Raw genomic sequence first — 26,813 nt, 5'->3', positions numbered from 1 at the left:
CTTAGGTCCCACCCTGTCAAAGACAGACAGTCATAACAGACCTACAGACTCTATATATAGTTGTCCTAGCCTACCTCTTTCAGGTAATAAATTCAGTGCAGTATTAGCCTTATATTTAGCTAATTAATGATAGATTATGCATAATAAGGTTCTAACTGATAGTCTCTTGTGAAATGCTCCCCACAGGCCTCTCTCCTTGAAACACACTCCTCGGAGTCCCATGCTGAAGAAGCTTGCCTAGAATAGGTTGCTGGACATCGTTTTCTGTTCCATTTCTTATACCAATAGACTATTGGAAGAGGGACGCAAACTCTATGTTCGCTGAACGTTAAATACAGCAGCCAATAGAACTGGAATGAAGAGCAGGGGTTGGAATGAAGAGCGGATGGACAGTTATTAATTCAGACCCATAACCATTCAGATGGTGGTAGGATGGAGCAGTTATTAATTCAGACCCATAACCATTCAGATGGTGGTAGGATGGAGCAGTTATTAATTCAGACCCATAACCATTCAGATGGTGGTAGGATGGAGCAGTTATTAATTCAGACCCATAACCATTCAGATGGTGGTAGGATGGAGCAGTTATTAATTCAGACCCATAACCATTCAGACCCATAACCATTCAGACCCATAACCATTCAGATGGTGGTAGACTATAGCAGTTATTAATTCAGACCCATAACCATTCAGATGGTGGTAGGCTATAGCAGTTATTAATTCAGACCCATAACCATTCAGACCCATAACCATTCAGATGGTGGTAGACTATAGTAGTTATTAATTCAGACCCATAACCATTCAGACACATAACCATTCAGATGGTGGTAGACTATAGTAGTTATTAATTCAGACCCATAACCATTCAGACCCATAACCATTCAGATGGTGGTAGACTATAGCAGTTATTAATTCAGACCCATAACCATTCAGATGGTGGTAGACTATAGCAGTTATTAATTCAGACCCATAACCATTCAGACCCATAACCATTCAGATGGTGGTAGACTATAACAGTTATTAATTCAGACCCATAACCATTCAGACCCAGAACCATTCAGATCCATAACCATTCAGATGGTGGTAGACTATAGCAGTTATTAATTCAGACCCATAACCATTCAGATGGTGGTAGACTATAGCAGTTATTAATTCAGACCCATAACCATTCAGACCCATAACCATTCAGATGGTGGTAGACTATAGCAGTAAATGTAAATCAAATTCACTAGTGTATATTTGTAACTTTGAAGACCACTTTTGCGCACCAGAATTAGTTTAAACAATGTGTGTAACTTCAGACCATATAATACAATACAGTAATACAGTTCACACTCACAAATATTAGCCTACTGGAGCTAGTTTAATTTATTTACACAACGGAGCATATGTCTTTAATGTAGGCCTCATCAAATGTCTTTAGGGTGGAACCCAGTGTTCTAGTATTAATGTATTGAGGTAAACAGGTCAGAGATGGTGGAACCCAGTGTTCTAGTATTAATGTATTGAGGTAAACAGGTCAGAGATGGTGGAACCCAGTGTTCTAGATTAATATATTGAGGTAAACAGGTCAGTGATGGTGGAACCCAGTGTTCTAGTATTAATGTATTGAGGTAAACAGGTCAGATGGTGGAACCCAGTGTTCTAGTATTAATGTATTGAGGTAAACAGGTCAGAGATGGTGGAACCCAGTGTTCTAGATTAATGTATTGAGGTAAACAGGTCAGAGATGGTGGAACCCAGTGTTCTAGATTAATGTATTGAGGTAAACAGGTCAGAGATGGTGGAACCCAGTGTTCTAGTATTAATGTATTGAGGTAAACAGGTCAGAGATGGTGGAACCCAGTGTTCTAGATTAATGTATTGAGGTAAACAGGTCAGAGATGGTGGAACCCAGTGTTCTAGATTAATGTATTGAGGTAAACAGGTCAGAGATGGTGGAACCCAGTGTTCTAGTATTAATGTATTGAGGTAAACAGGTCAGAGATGGTGGAACCCAGTGTTCTAGTATTAATGTATTGAGGTAAACAGGTCAGAGATGGTGGAACCCAGTGTTCTAGTATTAATGTATTGAGGTAAACAGGTCAGAGATGGTGGAACCCAGTGTTCTAGATTAATATATTGAGGTAAACAGGTCAGTGATGGTGGAACCCAGTGTTCTAGTATTAATGTATTGAGGTAAACAGGTCAGATGGTGGAACCCAGTGTTCTAGTATTAATGTATTGAGGTAAACAGGTCAGAGATGGTGGAACCCAGTGTTCTAGTATTAATGTATTGAGGTAAACAGGTCAGATATGGTGGAACCCAGTGTTCTAGATTAATGTATTGAGGTAAACAGGTCAGAGATGGTGGAACCCAGTGTTCTAGTATTAATGTATTGAGGTAAACAGGTCAGAGATGGTGGAACCCAGTGTTCTAGATTAATGTATTGAGGTAAACAGGTCAGAGATGGTGGAACCCAGTGTTCTAGTATTAATGTATTGAGGTAAACAGGTCAGAGATGTCATGGTGGAACCCAGTGTTCTAGATTAATGTATTGAGGTAAACAGGTCAGAGATGGTGGAACCCAGTGTTCTAGATTAATATATTGAGGTAAACAGGTCAGTGATGGTGGAACCCAGTGTTCTAGTATTAATGTATTGAGGTAAACAGGTCAGATGGTGGAACCCAGTGTTCTAGTATTAATGTATTGAGGTAAACAGGTCAGAGATGGTGGAACCCAGTGTTCTAGTATTAATGTATTGAGGTAAACAGGTCAGATATGGTGGAACCCAGTGTTCTAGATTAATGTATTGAGGTAAACAGGTCAGAGATGGTGGAACCCAGTGTTCTAGTATTAATGTATTGAGGTAAACAGGTCAGAGATGGTGGAACCCAGTGTTCTAGATTAATGTATTGAGGTAAACAGGTCAGAGATGGTGGAACCCAGTGTTCTAGTATTAATGTATTGAGGTAAACAGGTCAGAGATGTCATGGTGGAACCCAGTGTTCTAGATTAATGTATTGAGGTAAACAGGTCAGATATGGTGGAACCCAGTGTTCTAGATTAATGTATTGAGGTAAACAGGTCAGAGATGTCATGGTGGAACCCAGTGTTCTAGATTAATCTATTGAGGTAAACAGGTCAGAGATGGTGGAACCCAGTGTTCTAGTATTAATGTATTGAGGTAAACAGGTCAGAGATGGTGGAACCCAGTGTTCTAGTATTAGATAGACTAGAGATTAGAAGAGATGTTAGAGAGACTAGAATAGATGTTGTTAGAGACTAGAAGATGTTAGACTAGAAGAGATGTTAGAGAGACTAGAAGATGTTGTTAGAGACTAAAGATGAGAGACTAGAAGAATGTTGTTAGAGACTAGAATAGATGTTGTTGGAGACTATAGACTAGAATAGATGTTGTTGGAGACTATAGACTAGAATAGATGTTGTTGGAGACTAGAGACTAGAAGAGATGTTGTTAAGAGACTAGAAGAGATGTTGTTAGAGACTAGAAGAGATGTTGTTAGAGACTAGAAGAGATGTTGTTAGAGACTAGAAGAGATGTTAGAGAGACTTGAGACTAGAAGAGATGTTGTTAGAGACTATAGACTAGAAGAGATGTTGTTAGAGACTAGAAGAGATGTTGTTAGAGAGACCAGAGAGTCTGGTTTATTGTCTCAGAACCCATTCAGATTGACTGCAGAGAGGTGTCTGGTTCATGGTGTGATGAGGCAGCCGTGCCATGTGAATTCACATTGTCCTCTTGGTCCCATGGTCAAGACGCTTGGTTTCTCCAACGTGGGAGACCCTGGTTCAGATCCCACCCGTGACATACACACAGACGGCATTATTTAAAACAAGAGAGTTTTAATTGAAATTATAAAAAGGTACAAACAAAACAAGATTCATCAGGTTGAAAGCAATGACATGTTCAACAGCAGAAAAAGCCTCCCATCCCACCCTCTCCCACGGCCCTCTTCACTGTAAATGAGGTACAATAGCACTTAATAATGACCACCGTGTGTACTAAACAGCTGGAATGGTAACAATAACCTTGCCCAATCACAAAGACACCCCTATACAGGGAGTAGGGGCTAGAGAGTAGGGGGCAGAGAGTTTTGGGCTAGAGAGTAGTGGGCTAGAGAGTAGGGGCTAGAGAGTAGGGGGCAGAGAGTAGGGGGTAGAGAGTTTTGGGCTAGAGAGTAGGGGGCAGAGAGTAGGGGGCAGAGAGTAGGGGGCAGAGAGTAGGGGGCAGAGAGTAGTGGGCTAGAGAGTAGTGGGCTAGAGACTAGGGGTGTATTTGAGATTAGACGCTCCAGGGTAATGAAGCACACAGGTGGAGTAGATGAGCCCTGATGTCCCGTAGAAAATAACTGACGATCCAGAACAGAACAGCCAGGCCAGGCTAGACGATCCCCACAGCAAAACAGCCAGGCGATCCAGACCTGACTAGACGAGCCAGAGTAGAACAGTCAGGCGATGATCCTGACGATTCAGCCGGAGCAGCCTCGGCAGCCACAGTGGGTGCACTCTATAATCCTCCCCTGTAGAGAGGGAGAGAGACAGACAGACAAGACAGACAGCGAGAGAGAGCGAGCGAGAGGTTAACCCACTAGCAACTGAAATGGGGAGGAACAAACATGAATTTGGCCAATAAGGAACCATTGTTTTCGTTGCAAAATGTTTTGCTAAGGTGTGCACTAATGAATACACCTCAGGTGTGTGTGAGATATAAAATGACAGTGTACCGATAGTAGTATTATAGTATAGTAGTATTATAATGTAATAGTATTAGTGTAGTATTATTGTAGTGCAGTAGTATTATAGTGCAGTAGTATTATAGTGTAGTAGTATTATAGTGTAGTAGTATTATAGTGCAGTAGTACTACAGTGTAGTAGTATTATAGTGCAGTAGTACTACAGTGTAGTAGTATTATAGTGTAGTAGTATTATAGTGCAGTAGTGATGTGTATAGTGCAGTAGTATTATAGTGCAGTAGTACTACAGTGTAGTAGTATTATAGTGTAGTAGTATTATAGTGTAGTAGTGATGTCTATAGTGCAGTAGTATTATAGTGCAGTAGTATTATTGTGCAGTAGTATTATAGCGTAGTAGTATTATAGCGTAGTAGTATTATAGTGTAGTAGTGATGTGTTATAGTGCAGTAGTATTATAGTGCAGTTGTATTATAGTGCAGTAGTATTATAGTGCAGTAGTATTATAGTGTAGTAGTGATGTGTTATAGTGTAGTAGTATTATAGTGCAGTAGTATTATAGTGCAGTAGTATTATAGTGCAGTAGTATTATAGTGCAGTAGTATTATAGTGCAGTAGTATTATAGTGCAGTAGTATTATAGTGCAGTAGTATTATAGTGGAGTAGTATTATAGTGCAGTAGTATTATAGTGCAGTAGTATTATAGTGTAGTGGTATTATAGTGTAGTGGTATTATAGTGTAGTAGTATTATAGTGTAGTAGTATTATAGTGCAGTAGTATTATAGTGGAGTAGTATTATAGTGGAGTAGTATTATAGTGGAGTAGTATTATAGTGGAGTAGTATTATAGTGGAGTAGTATTATATAGTGCAGTAGTATTATATAGTGCAGTAGTATTATAGTGCAGTAGTATTATAGTGCAGTAGTATTAGTGTAGTAGTGATGTGTATAGTGCAGTAGTATTATAGTGTAGTAGTATTATAGTGTCGTATTGATGTGTATAGTGCAGTAGTATTAGAGTGTAGTATTATTGTAGTGTAGTAGTATTATAGTTCAGTAGTATTGTAGTGCAGTAGTATTATAGCATAGTAGGATTATAGCGTAGTAGGATTATAGCGTAGTGATGTGTATAGTGCAGTAGTATTAAAGTGTAGTAGTATTATAGTGCAGTAGTGATGTGTATAGTGCAGTAGTATTATAGTGCAGTAGTATTATAGTGCAGTAGTATTATAGTGCAGTAGTATTATAGTGCAGTAGTATTATAGTGCGGTAGTATTATGGTGCGGTAGTATTATGGTGCGGTAGTATTATGGTGCGGTAGTATTATAGTGTAGTAGTATTATAGTGTAGTAGTATTATAGTGTAGTAGTATTATAGTGTAGTAGTATTATATTGTTGTAGTATTATGGTGCAGTAGTATTATGGTGCAGTAGTATTATAGTGTAGTAGTGATGTGTATAGTGCAGTAGTATTATAGTGCAGTAGTATTATAGTGCAGTAGTATTATAGTGCAGTAGTATTATAGTGCTGTAGTATTATAGTGGAGTAGTATTATAGTGGAGTAGTATTATAGTGGAGTAGTATTATAGTGGAGTAGTATTATAGTGGAGTAGTATTATATAGTGCAGTAGTATTATATAGTGCAGTAGTATTATAGTGCAGTAGTATTAGTGTAGTAGTGATGTGTATAGTGCAGTAGTATTATAGTGTAGTAGTATTATAGTGTAGTAGTATTATAGTGTCGTATTGATGTGTATAGTGCAGTAGTATTATAGTGCAGTAGTATTAGAGTGTAGTATTATTGTAGTGTAGTAGTATTATAGTGCAGTAGTATTGTAGTGCAGTAGTATTATAGCATAGTAGGATTATAGCGTAGTAGGATTATAGCGTAGTAGTGATGTGTATAGTGCAGTAGTATTAAAGTGTAGTAGTATTATAGTGCAGTAGTATTATAGTGCAGTAGTATTATAGCGTAGTAGGATTATAGCGTAGTGATGTGTATAGTGCAGTAGTATTAAAGTGTAGTAGTATTATAGTGCAGTAGTGATGTGTATAGTGCAGTAGTATTATAGTGCAGTAGTATTATAGTGCAGTAGTATTATAGTGCAGTAGTATTATAGTGCAGTAGTATTATAGTGCAGTAGTATTATAGTGCAGTAGTATTATAGTGCAGTAGTATTATAGTGCGGTAGTATTATGGTGCGGTAGTATTATGGTGCGGTAGTATTATAGTGGGGTAGTATTATAGTGTAGTAGTATTATGGTGCAGTAGTATTATGGTGCAGTAGTATTATAGTGTAGTAGTGATGTGTATAGTGCAGTAGTATTATAGTGCAGTAGTATTATAGTGTAGTAGTATTATAGTGCAGTAGTATTATAGTGCAGTAGTATTATGGTGCGGTAGTATTATGGTGCGGTAGTATTATGGTGCGGTAGTATTCGTGTAGTAGTATTATAGTGTAGTAGTATTATAGTGTAGTAGTATTATATTGTAGTATTATGGTGCAGTAGTATTATGGTGCAGTAGTATTATAGTGTAGTAGTGATGTGTATAGTGCAGTAGTATTATAGTGTAGTAGTAGTATAGTGTAGTAGTACTACAGTGTAGTAGTATTGTGTAGCAGTTTGCTCTTGGGAACTCTACAGATGTAGTGTATTGATATGGTATAGTAGTGTAGTAGTACTATAGTATTGTGTTGCAGTAGTATTATAGTGTAGTAGTATTATATTGTAGTAGTATTATGGTGCAGTAGTATTATGGTGCAGTAGTATTATAGTGTAGTAGTGATGTGTATAGTGCAGTAGTATTATAGTGTAGTAGTAGTATAGTGTAGTAGTACTACAGTGTAGTAGTATTGTGTAGCAGTTTGCTCTTGGGAACTCTACAGATGTAGTGTATTGATATGGTATAGTAGTGTAGTAGTACTATAGTATTGTGTTGCAGTAGTATTATAGTGTAGTAGTATTGGGTTGCAGTAGTATTATAGTGTAGTAGTACTATAGTATTGTGTAGTTGTACTCACCACCTCCAGTTTGCTCTTGGGAACTCTACAGATGTAGTGTATTGATATGGTATAGTATTGTGTAGTAGTACTATAGTATTGTGTAGTAGTACTATAGTATTGTGTAGTTGTACTATAGTATTGTGTAGTAGTACTATAGTATTGTGTAGTAGTACTATAGTATTGTGTAGTTGTACTCACCACCTCCAGTTTGCTCTTGGGAACTCTACAGATGTAGTGTATTGATATGGTATAGTAGTGTAGTAGTACTATAGTATTGTGTAGTAGTACTATAGTATTGTGTAGTAGTACTATAGTATTGTGTAGTAGTACTATAGTATTGTGTAGTAGTACTATAGTATTGTGTAGTAGTACTATAGTATTGTGTAGTTGTACTCACCACCTCCAGTTTGCTCTTGGGAACTCGACAGATGCAGTTGGTTCCAAAGTTGGTGTCTCGTGTCTGGATGCAGCGAAGGCAGCACAGGTTCTCGTATCCCTGCTTCTTCCACTTAGCGATCAGGTTCTTATCAGCATAACTCTCCTTTATACAGTAGTCATACAGCTCTACACACACACACACACACACACACACACACACACAGAGCATTATACCTAAAAACCCAACCCAAAAAATAAGCCAACAACATTAACCCTGTCCTGGAGGTCCCTACAGCAGCCTGTCCTGGAGGTCACTATGTCCTGGAGGTCCCTACAGGAGCCGGTCCTGGAGGTCCCTACAGGAGCCGGTCCTGGAGGTCCCTACAGGAGCCGGTCCTGGAGGTCCCTACAGGAGCCGGTCCTGGAGGTCCCTACAGGAGCCGGTCCTGGAGGTCCCTACAGGAGCCGGTCCTGGAGGTCCCTACAGGAGCCTGTCCTGGAGGTCCCTACAGGAGCCTGTCCTGGAGGTCCCTACAGGAGCCTGTCCTGGAGGTCCCTACAGGAGCCTGTCCTGGAGGTCCCTACAGGAGCCTGTCCTGGAGGTCCCTACAGGAGCCTGTCCTGGAGGTCCCTACAGGAGCCTGTCCTGGAGGTCCCTACAGGAGCCGGTCCTGGAGGTCCCTACAGGAGCCGGTCCTGGAGGTCCCTACAGGAGCCTGTCCTGGAGGTCCCTACAGGAGCCTGTCCTGGAGGTCCCTACAGGAGCCTGTCCTGGAGGTCACTACAGGAGCCTGTCCTGGAGCCTCTGCTGACGGCCTTCCTCTTATATAACATCTACCTCTGTAACATCTACCTCTGCTGACGGCCGGCCTCCCTCTTATGTAACATCTACCTCTGCTGACGGCCGGCCTCCCTCTTATGTAACATCTACCTCTGCTGACGGCCGACCTCCCTCTTATGTAACATCTACCTCTGCTGACGGCCGGCCTCCCTCTTATGTAACATCTACCTCTGCTGACGGCCGGCCTCCCTCTTATGTAACATCTACCTCTGCTGACGGCCTTCCTCTTATGTAACATCTACCTCTGCTGACGGCCGGCCTCCCTCTTATGTAACATCTACCTCTGCTGACGGCCGGCCTCCCTCTTATGTAACATCTACCTCTGCTGACGGCCGGCCTCCCTCTTATGTAACATCTACCTCTGCTGACGGCCTCCCTCTTATGTAACAGTAACATCTACCTCTGCTGACGGCCTTCCTCTTATATAACAGTAACATCTACCTCTGCTGACGGCCTTCCTCTTATGTAACATCTACCTCTGCTGACCGCCTTCCTCTTATGTAACATCTACCTCTGCTGACCGCCTTCCTCTTATATAACAGTAACATCTACCTCTGCTGACGGCCTTCCTCTTATATAACAGTAACATCTACCTCTGCTGATGGCCTTCCTCTTATATAACAGTAACATCTACCTCTGCTGATGGCCTTCCTCTTATATAACAGTAACATCTACCTCTGCTGATGGCCTTCCTCTTATATAACAGTAACATCTACCTCTGCTGATGGCCTTCCTCTTATATAATAGTAACATCTACCTCTGCTGATGGCCTTCCTCTTGTATAACAGTAACATCTACCTCTGCTGACGGCCTTCCTCTTATATAACATCTACCTCTGCTGATGGCCTTCCTCTTATATAACAGTAACATCTACCTCTGCTGACGGCCTTCCTCTTATATAACATCTACCTCTGCTGATGGCCTTCCTCTTATATAACAGTAACATCTACCTCTGCTGATGGCCTTCCTCTTATATAACAGTAACATCTACCTCTGCTGATGGCCTTCCTCTTATATAACATCTACCTCTGCTGATGGCCTTCCTCTTATATAACAGTAACATCTACCTCTGCTGATGGCCTTCCTCTTATATAACATCTACCTCTGCTGACCGCCTTCCTCTTATATAACAGTAACATCTACCTCTGCTGATGGCCTTCCTCTTATGTAACATCTACCTCTGCTGACCGCCTTCCTCTTATATAACAGTAACATCTACCTCTGCTGACGGCCTTCCTCTTATATAACAGTAACATCTACCTCTGCTGATGGCCTTCCTCTTATATAACAGTAACATCTACCTCTGCTGACCGCCTTCCTCTTATATAACAGTAACATCTACCTCTGCTGATGGCCTTCCTCTTATATAACAGTAACATCTACCTCTGCTGACGGCCTTCCTCTTATATAACAGTAACATCTACCTCTGCTGATGGCCTTCCTCTTATATAACAGTAACATCTACCTCTGCTGATGGCCTTCCTCTTATATAACAGTAACATCTACCTCTGCTGATGGCCTTCCTCTTATATAACAGTAACATCTACCTCTGCTGATGGCCTTCCTCTTATATAACAGTAACATCTACCTCTGCTGACGGCCTTCCTCTTATATAACAGTAACATCTACCTCTGCTGATGGCCTTCCTCTTATATAACAGTAACATCTACCTCTGCTGACGGCCTTCCTCTTATATAACAGTAACATCTACCTCTGCTGACGGCCTTCCTCTTATATAACAGTAACATCTACCTCTGCTGACGGCCTTCCTCTTATATAACAGTAACATCTACCTCTGCTGACGGCCTTCCTCTTATATAACAGTAACATCTACCTCTGCTGACGGCCTTCCTCTTATATAACAGTAACATCTACCTCTGCTGACGGCCTTCCTCTTATATAACAGTAACATCTACCTCTGCTGATGGCCTTCCTCTTATATAACAGTAACATCTACCTCTGCTGATGGCCTTCCTCTTATATAACAGTAACATCTACCTCTGCTGACGGCCTTCCTCTTATATAACAGTAACATCTACCTCTGCTGATGGCCTTCCTCTTATATAACAGTAACATCTACCTCTGCTGACCGCCTTCCTCTTATATAACAGTAACATCTACCTCTGCTGATGGCCTTCCTCTTATATAACAGTAACATCTACCTCTGCTGACGGCCTTCCTCTTATATAACAGTAACATCTACCTCTGCTGATGGCCTTCCTCTTATATAACAGTAACATCTACCTCTGCTGATGGCCTTCCTCTTGTAGAACAAGTCGAAGATATATCTGCTCCTCTGATGATGCAGTCTGAATATCGGCCACAGGGACTCCACCTTCCTCTTTCCCTCGTGAGGCTCCGTCTCGGCTGGAAGGAGACAATCACAGCTCGTCATCAATAAAATACAGGAATTATCCAAGATTCACATTATCCAAGATAACCGTTATCCAAGATTCACATTATCCAAGATAACCGTTATCCAAGATTCACATTATCCAAGATAACCGTTATCCAAGATTCACATTATCCAAGATAACCGTTATCCAAGATTCACATTATCCAAGATAACCGTTATCCAAGATTCACATTATCCAAGATAACCGTTATCCAAGATTCACATTATGCAAGATAACCGTTATCCAAGATTCACATTACCCAAGATAACCGTTATCCAAGATTCACATTATCCAAGATAACCGTTATCCAAGATTCACATTATCCAAGATAACCGTTATCCAAGATTCACATTATCCAAGATAACCGTTATCCAAGATTCACATTATCCAAGATAACCGTTATCCAAGATTCACATTATCCAAGATAACCGTTATCCAAGATTCACATTATGCAAGATAACCGTTATCCAAGATTCACATTATCCAAGATAACCGTTATCCAAGATTCACATTATGCAAGATAACCGTTATCCAAGATTCACATTATGCAAGATAACCGTTATCCAAGATTCACATTATCCAAGATAACCGTTATAACCCCCTTGGGTTGTGCCGTGGCGGAGATCTTTGTGGGCTATACTCAGCCTTGTCTCAGGATGGTAAGTTGGTGGTTGAAGATATCCCTCTAGTGGTGTGGGGGCTGTGCTTTGGCAAAGTGGGTGGGGTTATATCCTTCCTGTTTGGCCCTGTCCGGGGTGTCTCGGATGGGGCCACAGTGTCTCCTGACCCCTCCTGTCTCAGCCTCCAGTATTTATGCTGCAGTAGTTTGTGTCGGGGGGCTGGAGTCAGTTTGTTATATCTGGAGTACTTCTCCTGTCCTATTCGGTGTCCTGTGTGAATCTAAGTGTGCGTTCTCTAATTCTCTCCTTCTCTCTTTTTTTCTCTCTCGGAGGACCTGAGCCCTAGGACCTGAGCTCCAGGACTACCTGACATGATGACTCCTTGCTGTCCCCAGTCCACCTGGCCATGCTGCTGTTCCAGTTTCAACTGACCTGAGCCCTAGGACCATGCCCCAGGACTACCTGACATGATGACTCCTTGCTGTCCCCAGTCCACCTGGCCATGCTGCTGCTCCAGTTTCAACTTCCACCTGACTGTGCTGCTGCTCCAGTTCAACTGTTCTGCCTTATTATTATTCGACCATGCTGGTCATTTATGAACATTTGAACATCTTGGCCATGTTCTGTTATAATCTCCACCCGGCACAGCCAGAAGAGGACTGGCCACCCCAAATAGCCTGGTTCCTCTCTAGGTTTCTTCCTAGGTTTTGGCCTTTCTAGGGAGTTTTTCCTAGCCACCGTGCTTCTACACCTGCATTGCTTGCTGTTTGGGGTTTTAGGCTGGGTTTCTGTACAGCACTTTGAGATATCAGCTGATGTACGAAGGGCTATATAAATAAATTTGATTTGATTTGATCCAAGATTCACATTATCCAAGATAACCGTTATCCAAGATTCACATTATCCAAGATAACCGTTATCCAAGATTCACATTCATTCATCACCTTTATATTGTAGCTAGCTAAATAGCTACTAGCTGGCTGGTTGGTTGCTAAACTAACTCTACTGAACAACTAAATAAAAACGCAACATGTAAAGTGGTCCCCTATTTCATGACCTGAAATTATAATTTTTTTTTTAAATCCCAGAAATTTCATTAAAAAAAAAAAACTAATCTCTTTCAAATTGTGTACAACTTTGTATATGTTTTGACATTCTAAGACACTTCCTACAATTCTACACTTTTTTTTCACACACCAAATTTTTTTGCACAACTTTGTTTACCTCCCTGTTAGTGAGCATTTCTCCTTTGCCAAGATAATCCATCCACCTGACAGGTGTGGATTATCAAGAAGCTGATTAAAACAGCATGATCGTTACACAGGTGCACCTTGCGCTGGGGATAATAAAAGGCCACTCTAAAATGTGCAGTTCTGTCACAACACACAATGCCACAGGTGTCTCAAGTTGAGGGAGCGTGCAATTGGCATGCTGCAGGAATGTCCACCAGAGAAGTTGCCAGAGAGTTCAACGTTCATTCCTCTACCATAAGCCACCTCTGTCATTTTAGAGAATTTGGCAGTGTGTCCAACCAGCTTATCATCCACAAACCACACCAGCCCAGGTCCTCCACATCCGGCTTCTTTACATATGATCGTCTGAGACCAGCCACCCGGAAACTGTAGGTTTGCACAGCTAAAGAATTTCTACACAAACTGTCACAAACTGTCATCTGCGTGCCCGTTGTCCTCACCAGGGTCTCGACCTGACTGCAGTTCGGCCGTAACCAACTTCAGTGGGCAAATGCTCATCTTCCTCATCTACTGGTACGCTGGAGAATTATGCTCTTCACGGATGAATCCTGGTTTCAACTGTACCGGGCAGATGGCCGACAGCGTGTATGGCATCGTGTGGGCGAGCGGTTTACTGATGTCAACGTTGTTAACAGAGTGCCCCATGGTGGTAGTGGGGTTATGGTATGGGCAGGCATAAGCTACATACAACGAACTCAATTGCATTTTATTGATGGCAATTTGAATGCACAGAGATACCCGTGACGAGATCCTGAGGCCCATTGTTACGCCGTTGATTCGCCACCATCACCTGATGTTTCAGCATGATAATGTACGGCCGTCGCAAGGATCTGTACACAATTCCTGGAAGCTGAACATGTCCCAGTTCTTCCATGGCCTGCAAACTCACCAGACATGTCACCCACTGAGCATGTTTGGGATGCTCTGGATCGACGTGTACGACAGCGTGTTCCAGTTCCCGCCATTGAAGAGGAGTGGGACAACATTCAACAGGCCACAATCAACAGCCTGATCAACTCTATGTGAAGGAGACGTGTCACGCTGCATGCGACAAACGGGTCACACCAGATACACTGGTTCTGATCCACACAGATACTGACTGGTTCATCCACACCAGATACTGACTGGTTCTGATCCACCCCAGATACTGACTGGTTCTGATCCACCCCAGATACTGACTGGTTCTGATCCACACCAGATACTGACTGGTTCTGATCCACCCCAGATACTGACTGGTTCTGATCCACACCAGATACTGACTGGCCAACAGATGCATATCTGTATTCCCTGTCATGTGAAATCCACAGATTAGGGCCGAAATAATTTATTTCAGTTTAAGGATTTCATTATATATGAACTCAGTAACATTTTTTTTTAAATGTGTTGCATGTTGCGTTTATATTTTTATTCAGTGTAGTCAACTTAGAAGCTACCTATATAACGTCTACATTTTGGGTCATGATTTTCGAGGGTATCTGAACAAGAAAACACAATAGGAAAAAGGAACCATACAGACACGAGTAAATAAGTTAATAACGGCATCTGGCTGTCACAGCTCGTCAATAAAACAGGATCCAGGAAACAGGATCCAAGTCAGATTCATACAACAGCTTGGTAACATAGCGAAATGAGTACTAGTTGACTGGTTAAATATCCTAAACAAATGTCAACATTGTGTAGACATGATGTCAGCGGAGCCTCGTTTGGTACGGACTAAACTAGCTTAGGTGGCTAACATTATTACCTAGCTACAATTACCTTCTCTCATTTTTTGGTCTAATTCATCCAATGTCGGTTCAATCAACTCCCAGCCATCCGGAGGTGGTTTCCTGCTCCTTTTCACTTTCGGCATTGTGTTGAATCAAACGGATTTATTTAACCAAAAACAACAAAACCTTATTTCCCCCCGTCCTATTTTTGTGTATTGATTTCGTAGGCCTGCTCACCGTCGCTTCTTATTGACGTCACACCGCAGAGGTCTTTCAGCTTCAGCTCGAGCCTCGCACGATATGTACGTCACTCAATTCTATTTCATTCAATTGGGGCTTTTGCCGCGTTCAAAACAACCGGGAACTCGGAAATCTCCGACTTCAGTGCATTCAAAACAACTAGGAGCTCGGGGGGAAAAAAGTGTTCAGATGCTCTTGATCAACTTGTACGACAGCATGTTCCAGTTCCCGCCAATATCCAGCAACTTCTCACAGCCATTGAAGAGGAGTTGGATAAAATTTCCCGGGCCCCAATCAACAGCCTGATCAACTGTATGCAAAGGAGGTGTCATGCAGCGTGAAGGAAATTGTGGTCACACCAGATACTGACTGGTTCTGATCCACACCATATACTGACTGGTTCTGATCCACACCAGATACTGACTGGTTCTGATCCACACCAGATACTGACTGGTTCTGATCCACACCAGATACTGACTGGTTCTGATCCACCCCAGATACTGACTGGTTCTGATCCACCCCAGATACTGACTGGTTCTGATCCACACCAGATACTGACTGGTTCTGATCCACCCCAGATACTGACTGGTTCTGATCCACACCAGATACTGACTGGTTCTGATCCACACCAGATACTGACTGGTTCTGATCCACACCAGATACTGACTGGTTCTGATCCACACCAGATACTGACTGGTTCTGATCCACCCTCCTACCTTTCTTTTTAATGTGTGTCTGTGACCGACAGATGCACATCTGTATTCTCAGTCATGTCAAATCCATAGATTAGGGCCTAAGGCATTGACTTCAATGGACTTATTTCCATATATGAACTGTAACTCAGTAAAATCTTTGAAATGGTTGCATGTTGCGTTTCTATTTTTGTTCAGTGTAGTTAAATGGTGATTATATTTGACTGATATTATACCATCAACAGGTTTGACGGGTCCATGTATTTATTTGGTTATTTTTCTGACAAAAGGCTGTATCATAAATAACTACTCATTATTTCTTTTACATCAGTCACAGTCAATATACCCACAATGCATCATGAATTTGATGCTCTGGAACCCTGGGTCCCGCCCCTCTTCTGGCCTCCTCTTCCATCCCCTTCTCTTCTCCATCCTAGACATTTTATTTTACCTTTATTTAACTAGGCAAGTCAGTTAAGAACAAATTCTTATTTTCAATGATGGCCTAGGAACAGTGGGTTAACTGCCTGTTCAGGGGTAGAATGACAGATTTGTACCTTGTCAGCTCGGGGTTTGAACTTGCAACCTTCCGCTTACTAGTCCAACACTCTAACCACTAGGCTACCCTGCCGCCCCATCTGATAACAGGATGTAAAAGTGGTGTATTCTGTTTCCTCCTGTCCAGTCGTTTCAGTGTAGAAGACAGACAGGAGTTAGAGAGGAGGATTTCAGTGTAGAAGACAGAGGAGAGTTAGAGAGGAGGATTTCAGTGTAGAAGACAGAGAGGAGGATTTCAGTGTAGAAGACAGAGAGGAGGATTTCAGTGTAGAAGACAGAGGAGAGTTAGAGAGGAGGATTTCAGTGTAGAAGACAGAGAGGAGGATTTCAGTGTAGAAGACAGAGGAGAGTTAGAGAGGAGGATTTCAGTGTAGAAGACAGACAGGAGTTAGAGAGGAGGATTTCAGTGTAGAAGACAGAGAGGAGTTAGAGAGGAGGATTTCAGTGTAGAAGACAGAGAGGAGGATTTCAGTGTAGAAGACAGAGAGGAGGATTTCAGTGTAGAAGACAGAGAGGAGGATTTCAGTGTAGAAGACAGAGAGGAGTTAGGGGGGGGGGGTAAAGTAGGTAGTGATTTTACTTGCTAATGGACACTTGAACACTCAAACCGGACAGTTTTATCTCCATCTCTTCATTCAAAGACTCAATCATGGACACTCTTACTGTCAGTTGTTTCTGCTTTGCATGATGTATTATTGTCTCGGCCTTCTCGCCCTTTGTGCTGTTGTCTGTGCCCATTTCATCATGTGTTCTCTGACATACACTCACTAAAGATCTAAACCCTGACAATAAAAAACAAGATCCCTTCCTGGGTGAAACGGGCTACCCCAGGATGTAAATCATGCGCACCCTGGAACTAGGCTGGTTAACAGATACGGCAGTATTGTGGGATCCGGTATTTTACATTATAGCCATTACCATATATATATGATTAAATATGATCTGATGTTGGCTGTGTGAAGTATCTGCATTTGTGCACTTGAGCATCATCATGAGAGTAAACAACTGCTTGCTACATCTACTTGTCTGTTTGTGTGTGTGTGACAAGAACTGAGTAACATGGTGTGACCTGCATGTTGCAAAACTGTAGATAACAGCCCAGCAGATGCTTTGTCCTTGTGTTTGTATGTAACAATATTGAGCACATGGTGTGACTTGCTGTATCTTACAAAGTTGTGGTTAATCAGGTATAGGGAGGGGTGGTCATCACGAGGTCTAACTGAGATGGAAAAATACTGAACAACACAATAGCAGGAACTGAGCAACTGTTATAACTAGGCTGCGATACCAGAACAGTAAGGATCTATACATCGATGGAGGGAGGACTCCAAGAAGCGGGGACCTGCCTGAGCGCCTGCAATAGGCTGAGCAAGTTTAAACCACGCCCAGTCTCTACTGTGATAGGCCAACAGACGGGTTGGAACAATGTCTATCACAATATAAGAACAACTGTTTACGTACATCCAGTCAGTTCCCTGTTCTGCCCTGCGTGGTATTACAGTGAGCCCGTATATACGAAAGTTGCATTTATTACTTAGCTAATAAAAAATACATAGTATACAATCGGTGACTAATTGTGATATTTATCCTGATACCAGATTCTAACAGTATGTTGAGTTTTCCTTTTCTTCTGAGTGATGAAGGACTGGCTGGCTTGTGGGTCAAATAGTCAAATAACATTAAAAACCTTATTGCTGTTGATATTTTACGCCAGCGTGAGATACGGGGATGGGATACGGGTTGAGAAACGCATTTGGGATACGGGTTGAGAAACGCCAGGGGATGGGATACGGGTTGAGATCGATACGGGGATGGGATACGGGTTGAGAAACGTACCTCGATACGGGGATGGGATACGGGTTGAGAAACGTACCTCGATAGGGGGATGGGATACGGGTTGGAAACGTACCTCGATGGGGATGGGATACGGGTTGAGAAACGTACCTCGATGGGGATGGGATACGGGTTGAGAAACGTACCTCGATACGGGGATGGGATACGGGTTGAGAAACGTGCCTCGATATGGGATACGGGTTGAGAAACGTGCCTCGATACGGGGATGGGATACGGGTTGAGAAACGTACCGATACGGGGATGGGATACGGGTTGAGAAACGTACCTCGATACGGGGATGGGATACGGGTTGAGAAACGTACCTCGATACGGGGATGGGATACGGGTTGAGAAACGTGCCTCGATACGGGGATGGGATACGGGTTGAGAAACGTGGAGAAACGTGCCTCGATACGGGGATGGGATACGGGTTGAGAAACGTGCCTCGATGAGAAACGTACCTCGATACGGGGATGGGATACGGGTTGAGAAACGTACCTCGATACGGGGATGGGATACGGGTTGAGAAACGTACCTCGATACGGGGATGGGATACGGGTTGAGAAACGTGCCTCGATACGGGGATGGGATACGGGTTGAGAAACGTACCTCGGGTTGATACGGGGATGGGATACGGGTTGAGAAACGTGCCTCGATACGGGGATGGGATACGGGTTGAGAAACGTACCTCGATACGGGGATGGATACGGGTTGAGAAACGTGCCTCGATACGGGGGATGGGATACGGGTTGAGAAACGTACCTCGATACGGGGATGGGATACGGGTTGAGAAACGTACCTCGATACGGGGATGGGATACGGGTTGAGAAACGTACCTCGATACGGGGATGGGATACGGGTTGAGAAACGGATGGGGGATGGGATACGGGTTGGTTGAGAAACGTACCTGCACGGGGATGGGATACGGGTTGAGAAACGTACCTCGATTGGGATACGGGTTGAGAAACGTTACGGGGATGGGATACGGGTTGAGAAACGTACCTCGATACGGGGATGGGATACGGGTTGAGAAACGTACCGATACGGGGATGGGATACGGGTTGAGAAACGTACCTCGATACGGGGATGGGATACGGGATGGGATACGGGTTGAGAAACGTACCTCGATACGGGATGGGATACGGGTTGAGAAACGTACCTCGATACGGGGATGGGATATGCCACTGCACCCAAATGTTACCTTCATCCTCACTGCTCCACCAAGAAGATTGAAATACCGCTTACCCCCCCAGAAAAAACCGTCCCTCTTCGCCCTCATGCTAACTAGCAGTATTCACAGCAGCCATCATGAAATGACATGTTGGTGTTGAACAACAAAAGAGCTGATTGGCTGACGCATTTCAAAATGGCTGCGGTGGCTACCGCATGAGGATACAAATGGCAGTTTTCCTGGAAAACTAGTAGTGTGAATTTTTTAAATATTTTTATTTATTTAACCTTTATGTAACAAGGCAAGTCAGTTAAAGAACAAATCCTTATTTTCAATGATGGCCTAGGAACAGTGGGTTAACTGCATTTGGAGTATGGTGGCTTATCCCATTGCGTTACCCTTTTCCAGCCCATATCTCACACTAGCTCAATGGGGAGCTTAATGTAACCATGGTGTCATTCTGACCCCAGTGCAGCTCTGTGTAAACAAGCGTAATTATAGGGTCGGCATCTTCTGGCAAGTTCACATCCAGACTCTCTCAGAGATCGATTAGTCGGCCTTTTAACCCCCCTCCAGGTCAAAGGTTAGAGTTCAACCTGCCCGCCTTCTGGAGGCAGGAGAAACAAGATGGCAGATCAACAAGACCTGTCTTAGTTAATCTAACTTTTCCCACTGTTGATTTCTACACGTTAAAAATATATACAATTAGCTAGACAAAGCAATCTAGCTCCCACGCCTTTTTATGGTTGATATATCAGCTACTAAAAGCGAGATTTCACAGATTAGCTGATTGCTAACTGCCGTTAGACTGCTAAGCTAGGCTAGGCTAGGCTAGGCTAGGCTAGGCTAGCCTGTTTCTGTCTGGTCGGAGCGTAGTGAGACCTGCCATCATGCAGGACCTGATAGCCACCGTGGACCACATCAAGTTTGATCTAGAGATAGCTGTGGAGCAGCAGCTGGGGGCTCAGCCTCTCCCTTTCCCCGGGATGGACAGTAAGTAGTCGCTACTTACTAAGTTAGCCAGTTAGCTAACGTTAGCTAGGTACTGTTGTAGTTTTAGCATGGTAGCTAAGCTAACTTGGCTAGCTAGCTAACTTCTAAACTGGTTTTATTGTTAGGTGTTTTTGCAGAGTTTGAGGATTATGTATTGTAACTTCCTGTGTCTGTGCAGAGTCCGGGGCTGCTGTGTGTGAGTTCTTCATGAGAGCTGCCTGTCTCAAAGGTGAGAGTATTATCGGTGATGAGTTCTCTATGTGACTACTACAGCCTCCTCTACAAGTGTGTGTGGATAGGAACTGACCCAGTGTGTGTGTGTGGATAGGAACTGACCCAGTGTGTGTGTGTGGATAGGAACTGACCCAGTGTGTGTGTGTGGATAGGAACTGACCCAGTGTGTGTGTGTGGATAGGAACTGACCCAGTGTGTGTGTGTGGATAGGAACTGACCCAGTGTGTGTGTGTGGATAGGAACTGACCCAGTGTGTGTGTGTGGATAGGAACTGACCCAGTGTGTGTGTGTGGATAGGAACTGACCCTGTGTCTGTGTTTGTGGATAGGAACTGACCCTGTGTCTGTGTGTGGATAGGAACTGACCCTGTGTGTGTGGATAGGAACTGACCCAGTGTGTGTGTGTGGATAGGAACTGACCCAGTGTGTGTGTGTGATAGGAACTGACCCAGTGTGTGTGTGTGGATAGGAACTGACCCAGTGTGTGTGTGTGGATAGGAACTGACCCAGTGTGTGTTTGTGGATAGGAACTGACCCTGTGTCTGTGTTTGTGGATAGGAACTGACCCTGTGTCTGTGTGTGGATAGGAACTGACCCAGTGTCTGTGTGTGTGGATAGGAACTGACCCTGTGTCTGTGTGTGTGGATAGGAACTGACCCAGTGCGTGTTTGTGGATAGGAACTGACCATGTGTCTGTGTGTGTGGATAGGAACTGACCCAGTGTGTGTGTGTGGATAGGAACTGACCCAGTGTGTGTTTGTGGATAGGAACTGACCCAGTGTGTGTTTGTGGATAGGAACTGACCCTGTGTCTGTGTTTGTGGATAGGAACTGACCCTGTGTCTGTGTGTGTGGATAGGAACTGACCCTGTGTGTGTGGATAGGAACTGACCCAGTGTGTGTTTGTGGATAGGAACTGACCCAGTGTGTGTTTGTGGATAGGAACTGACCCAGTGTGTGTTTGTGGATAGGAACTGACCCAGTGTGTGTGTGTGGATAGGAACTGACCCAGTGTGTGTGTGTGGATAGGAACTGACCCAGTGTGTGTGTGGATAGGAACTGACCCAGTGTGTGTGTGTGGATAGGAACGGACCCAGTGTGTGTGTGTGGATAGGAACTGACCCAGTGTGTGTGTGTGGATAGGAACTGACCCAGTGTGTGTGTGTGGATAGGAACTGACCCAGTGTGTGTGTGGATAGGAACTGACCCAGTGTGTGTGTGTGGATAGGAACTGACCCAGTGTGTGTGTGTGGATAGGAACTGACCCAGTGTGTGTGTGTGGATAGGAACTGACCCAGTGTGTGTGTGTGTGGATAGGAACTGACCCAGTGTGTGTGTGTGGATAGGAACTGACCCAGTGTGTGTGTGTGGATAGGAACTGACCCTGTGTCTGTGTTTGTGGATAGGAACTGACCCTGTGTCTGTGTGTGTGGATAGGAACTGACCCTGTGTGTGTGGATAGGAACTGACCCTGTGTGTGTGTGTGGATAGGAACTGACCCAGTGTGTGTGTGTGGATAGGAACTGACCCAGTGTGTGTGTGTGGGATAGGAACTGACCCAGTGTGTGTGTGTGGATAGGAACTGACCCAGTGTGTGTTTGTGGATAGGAACTGACCCTGTGTCTGTGTTTGTGGATAGGAACTGACCCTGTGTCTGTGTGTGGATAGGAACTGACCCTGTGTCGTTGTGTGTGGATAGGAACTGACCCTGTGTCTGTGTGTGGATAGGAACTGACCCTGTGTGTGTGGATAGGAACTGACCCAGTGCGTGTTTGTGGATAGGAACTGACCCAGTGTGTGTTTGTGGATAGGAACTGACCCAGTGTGTGTTTGTGGATAGGAACTGACCCAGTGTGTGTGTGGATAGGAACTGACCCAGTGTGTGTGTGTGGATAGGAACTGACCCAGTGTGTGTGTGTGGATAGGAACTGACCCAGTGTGTGTGTGTGGATAGGAACTGACCCAGTGTGTGTGTGTGGATAGGAACTGACCCAGTGTGTGTGTGGATAGGAACTGACCCAGTGTGTGTGTGTGGATAGGAACTGACCCAGTGTGTGTGTGGATAGGAACTGACCCAGTGTGTGTGTGTGGATAGGAACTGACCCAGTGTGTGTGTGTGGATAGGAACTGACCCAGTGTGTGTGTGTGGATAGGAACTGACCCAGTGTGTGTGTGTGGATAGGAACTGACCCAGTGTGTGTGTGTGATAGGAACTGACCCAGTGTGTGTGTGTGGATAGGGACTGACCCAGTGTGTGTGTGTGGATAGGAACTGACCCAGTGTGTGTTTGTGGATAGGAACTGACCCTGTGTCTGTGTTTGTGGATAGGAACTGACCCTGTGTCTGTGTGTGTGGATAGGAACTGACCCTGTGTCTGTGTGTGTGGATAGGAACTGACCCTGTGTCTGTGTGTGTGGATAGGAACTGACCCAGTGCGTGTTTGTGGATAGGAACTGACCATGTGTCTGTGTGTGTGGATAGGAACTGACCCAGTGTGTGTGTGTGGATAGGAACTGACCCAGTGTGTGTTTGTGGATAGGAACTGACCCAGTGTGTGTTTGTGGATAGGAACTGACCCAGTGTCTGTGTTTGTGGATAGGAACTGACCCTGTGTCTGTGTGTGTGGATAGGAACTGACCCAGTGCGTGTTTGTGGATAGGAACTGACCCAGTGTGTGTTTGTGGATAGGAACTGACCCAGTGTGTGTTTGTGGATAGGAACTGACCCAGTGTGTGTGTGTGGATAGGAACTGACCCAGTGTGTGTGTGTGTGTAGGAACTGACCCAGTGTGTGTGTGTGGATAGGAACTGACCCAGTGTGTGTGTGTGGATAGGAACTGACCCAGTGTGTGTGTGGATAGGAACTGACCCAGTGTGTGTGTGTGGATAGGAACTGACCCAGTGTGTGTGTGGATAGGAACTGACCCAGTGTGTGTGTGTGGATAGGAACTGACCCAGTGTGTGTGTGGATAGGAACTGACCCAGTGTGTGTGTGTGGGATAGGAACTGACCCAGTGTGTGTGTGTGGATAGGAACTGACCCAGTGTGTGTGTGTGGATAGGAACTGACCCAGTGTGTGTGTGTGTGGATAGGGAACTGACCCAGTGTGTGTGTGTGGATAGGAACTGAACCAGTGTGTGTGTGTGTGGGATAGGAACTGACCCAGTGTGTGTGTGTGTGGATAGGAACTGACCCAGTGTGTGTGTGGATAGGAACTGACCCAGTGTGTGTTTGTGGATAGGAACTGACCCAGTGTGTGTGTGTGGATAGGAACTGGCCCAGTATGTGTGTGTGTGTGTGTGGATAGGAACTGACCCAGTATGTGTGTGTGTGTGTGTGGATAGGAACTGACCCAGTATGTGTGTGTGTGTGTGTGGATAGGAACTGACCCAGTATGTGTGTGTGTGTGTGGATAGGAACTGACCCAGTATGTGTGTGTGTGGATAGGAACTGACCCAGTATGTGTGTGTGGATAGGAACTGACCCAGTGTGTGTGTGGTGGATAGGAACTGACCCAGTGTGTGTGTGTGGGGATAGGACTGACCCAGTGTGTGTGTGTGGGGATAGGAACTGACCCAGTGTGTGTGTGGGGATAGGAACTGACCCAGTGTGTGTGTGTGTGTAGATAGGAACTGACCCAGTGTGTGTGTGTGTGTAGATAGAAACTGACCCAGTGTGTGTGTGTGTGTGTAGATAGGAATTGACCCAGTGTGTGTGTGTGTGTGTAGATAGGAACTGACCCAGTGTGTGTGTGTGTAGATAGGAACTGACCCAGTGTGTGTGTGTGTGTAGATAGGAACTGACCCAGTGTGTGTGTAGATAGGAACTGACCCAGTGTGTGTGTGTGGATAGGAACTGACCCAGTGTGTGTGTGTGGATAGGAACTGACCCAGTGTGTGTGTGTGTGTGTGTGTGTGATAGGAACTGACCCAGTGTGTGTGTGTGGATAGGAACTGACCCAGTGTGTGTGTGTGTGGATAAGGACTGACCCAGTGTGTGTGTGGATAGGAACTGACCCAGTGTGTGTGTGTGTAGATGGGAACTGACCCAGTGTGTGTGTGTGTAGATAGGAACTGACCCAGTGTGTGTGTGTGTAGATAGGAACTGACCCAGTGTGTGTGTGTAGATAGGAACTGACCCAGTGTGTGTGTGTGTAGATAGGAACTGACCCAGTGTGTGTGTGTGTAGATAGGCACTGACCCAGTGTCTGTGTGTGTGTAGATAGGAACTGACCCAGTGTCTGTGTGTGTGGATAGGAACTGACCCAGTGTCTGTGTGTGTGGATAGGAACTGACCCAGTGTGTGTGTATGGATAGGAACTGACCCAGTGTGTGTGTGTGGATAGGAACTGACCCAGTGTCTGTGTGTGGATAGGAACTGACCCAGTGCGTGTGTGTGGATAGGAACTGACCCAGTGTGTGTGTGTGGATAGGAACTGACCCAGTGTGTGTGTGTGGATAGGAACTGACCCAGTGTGTGTGTTGCTGCAGGTGGGATGTGTCCGTTCCGTCACATCAGTGGGGAGAAGACGGTGGTGTGTAAACACTGGCTCAGAGGACTCTGTAAGAAGGGAGACCAGTGTGAGTTCCTACACGAGTACGACATGACCAAGATGCCCGAGTGTTACTTCTACTCCAAGTTCGGTACGTCGCTGGGGGTTAATTTCACCTTTTATTGAACCAGGCAGTTAAGAACAATTTCTTATTTTCCAATGACGGCCTCCTGCGGGGACGGGGCCTGGGATTAAAGATACAAATCAATTATAGGACAAAACAACAGAGACGAGAGAGACAACACAACACTACATAAAGAGACCTCAGACAACAACACACATCACAACGAGAGAGACAACACAGTGCCCCCATCTGTATCTGCTAACTGTCTACTGCAGTGCCCCCATCTGTATCTGCTAACTGTCTACTGCAGTGCCCCCCATCTGTATCTGCTAACTCTACTGCAGTGTCCCCCCCATCTGTATCTGCTAACTGTCTACTGCAGTACCCCCATCTGTATTGGCTAACTGTCTACTGCAGTGTCCCCCATCTGTATCTGCTAACTGTCTACTGCAGTGACCCATCTGTATCTGCTAACTGTCTACTGCAGTGTCCCCCCATCTGTATCTGCTAACTGTCTACTGCAGTGTCCCCCCATCTGTATCTGCTAACTGTCTACTGCAGTGCCCCCATCTGTATCTGCTAACTGTCTACTGGTGCCCCTCCATCTGTATCTGCTAACTGTCTACTGGTGCCCCTCCATCTGTATCTGCTAACTGTCTACTGGTGCCCCTCCATCTGTATCTGCTAACTGTCTACTGGTGCCCCCCCATCTGTATCTGCTAACTGTCTACTGGTGCCCCCCATCTGTATCTGCTAACTGTCTACTGGTGCCCCTCCATCTGTATCTGCTAACTGTCTACTGGTGCCCCCCATCTGTATCTGCTAACTGTCCACTGGTGCCCCCCATCTGTATCTGCTAACTGTCTACTGGTGCCCCCATCTGTATCTGCTAACTGTCTACTGGTGCCCCCTCCATCTGTATCTGCTAACTGTCTACTGGTGCCCCCATCTGTATCTGCTAACTGTCTACTGGTGCCCCCTCCATCTGTATCTGCTAACTGTCTACTGGTGCCCCCCATCTGTATCTGCTAACTGTCCACTGGTGCCCCCCATCTGTATCTGCTAACTGTCTACTGGTGCCCCTCCATCTGTATCTGCTAACTGTCTACTGGTGCCCCCTCCATCTGTATCTGCTAACTGTCTACTGGTGCCCCTCCATCTGTATCTGCTAACTGTCTACTGGTGCCCCTCCATCTGTATCTGCTAACTGTCTACTGGTGCCCCTCCATCTGTATCTGCTAACTGTCTACTGGTGCCCTCCATCTGTATCTGCTAACTGTCTACTGGTGCCCCCCATCTGTATCTGCTAACTGTCTACTGGTGCCCCCCTCCATCTGTATCTGCTAACTGTCTACTGGTGCCTCCATCTGTATCTGCTAACTGTGCGTGTCTCTGTGTGTCTAGGAGAGTGCAGTAACAAGGAGTGTCCGTTCCTCCACATCGACCCAGAGTCTAAGATCAAAGACTGTCCCTGGTATGACAGAGGCTTCTGCAAACATGGTACGTCCTCTCTCTCTCTCCCTCTCTCCCCCTCCCCTCTCTCTCCCTCTCCCTCCCCTCTCTCTCACTATCCCCTTCTCT

At 44.7% G+C, this 26,813-nt stretch overlaps 2 protein-coding genes and 1 long non-coding RNA gene across 4 annotated transcripts; 1 reads left to right on the top strand and 2 right to left on the bottom strand.

Annotated features, from left to right (window-relative positions):
• Positions 1 to 3,831: 3,831 nt before the first annotated feature.
• On the bottom strand, positions 3,832 to 15,122 carry LOC112240641 (protein BUD31 homolog). The gene is made up of 4 exons (XM_042314134.1): positions 14,948 to 15,122; positions 11,165 to 11,287; positions 8,099 to 8,265; positions 3,832 to 4,525 (listed from the first exon to the last, which is right to left on the bottom strand). The coding sequence occupies exons 1-4, from the start codon at positions 15,039 to 15,041 to the stop codon at positions 4,475 to 4,477; spliced, it is 435 nt and encodes a 144-aa protein (XP_042170068.1). The 5' UTR covers positions 15,042 to 15,122; the 3' UTR covers positions 3,832 to 4,474.
• On the bottom strand, positions 8,403 to 11,158 carry LOC121844243. 2 transcript variants are annotated; one of them, XR_006081910.1, is made up of 4 exons: positions 10,023 to 11,158; positions 9,830 to 9,987; positions 9,432 to 9,794; positions 8,403 to 9,361 (listed from the first exon to the last, which is right to left on the bottom strand). It is a non-coding gene; the product is annotated as an uncharacterized LOC121844243 (long non-coding RNA). The 2 variants fall into 2 exon arrangements; XR_006081909.1 differs by having other exon boundaries at positions 9,830 to 10,063; positions 10,099 to 11,158.
• A 4,823-nt stretch (positions 15,123 to 19,945) lies between the features above and the next one.
• Positions 19,946 to 26,732, top strand: LOC121844242 (cleavage and polyadenylation specificity factor subunit 4-like; the record flags this gene model as incomplete). The annotated part of the gene is given in 4 exon segments (XM_042314132.1): positions 19,946 to 20,385; positions 20,564 to 20,614; positions 25,107 to 25,259; positions 26,637 to 26,732. Coding segments are annotated over 4 exon segments (403 nt in total), but the record flags the coding sequence as incomplete, so codon positions are not given.
• Between the last annotated feature and the right edge of the window lie 81 nt (positions 26,733 to 26,813).

Source organism: Oncorhynchus tshawytscha, unplaced genomic scaffold (assembly GCF_018296145.1).
Source record: "Oncorhynchus tshawytscha isolate Ot180627B unplaced genomic scaffold, Otsh_v2.0 Un_contig_5156_pilon_pilon, whole genome shotgun sequence".
Lineage (NCBI taxonomy): Eukaryota > Metazoa > Chordata > Actinopteri > Salmoniformes > Salmonidae > Oncorhynchus > Oncorhynchus tshawytscha.
Note: the sequence above shows the minus strand (reverse complement) of the source record. Positions and strands in the feature narration are given on the sequence as shown.

Excerpts from the sequence above, each read along its gene's own strand:
- LOC112240641 (XM_042314134.1), bottom strand. The coding sequence starts at position 15,041 with ATGCCGAAAGTGAAAAGGAGCAGGAAACCACCTCCGGATGGCTGGGAG. Across the intron at positions 8,266-11,164 it reads GAGGAAGGCCATCAGCAGAG|AGCTGTATGACTACTGTATA; the intron begins GTAGATGTTACT and ends GTGTGTGTGTAG. Across the intron at positions 4,526-8,098 it reads CCAAGAGCAAACTGGAGGTG|GGGAGGATTATAGAGTGCAC; the intron begins GTGAGTACAACT and ends CCCTCTCTACAG.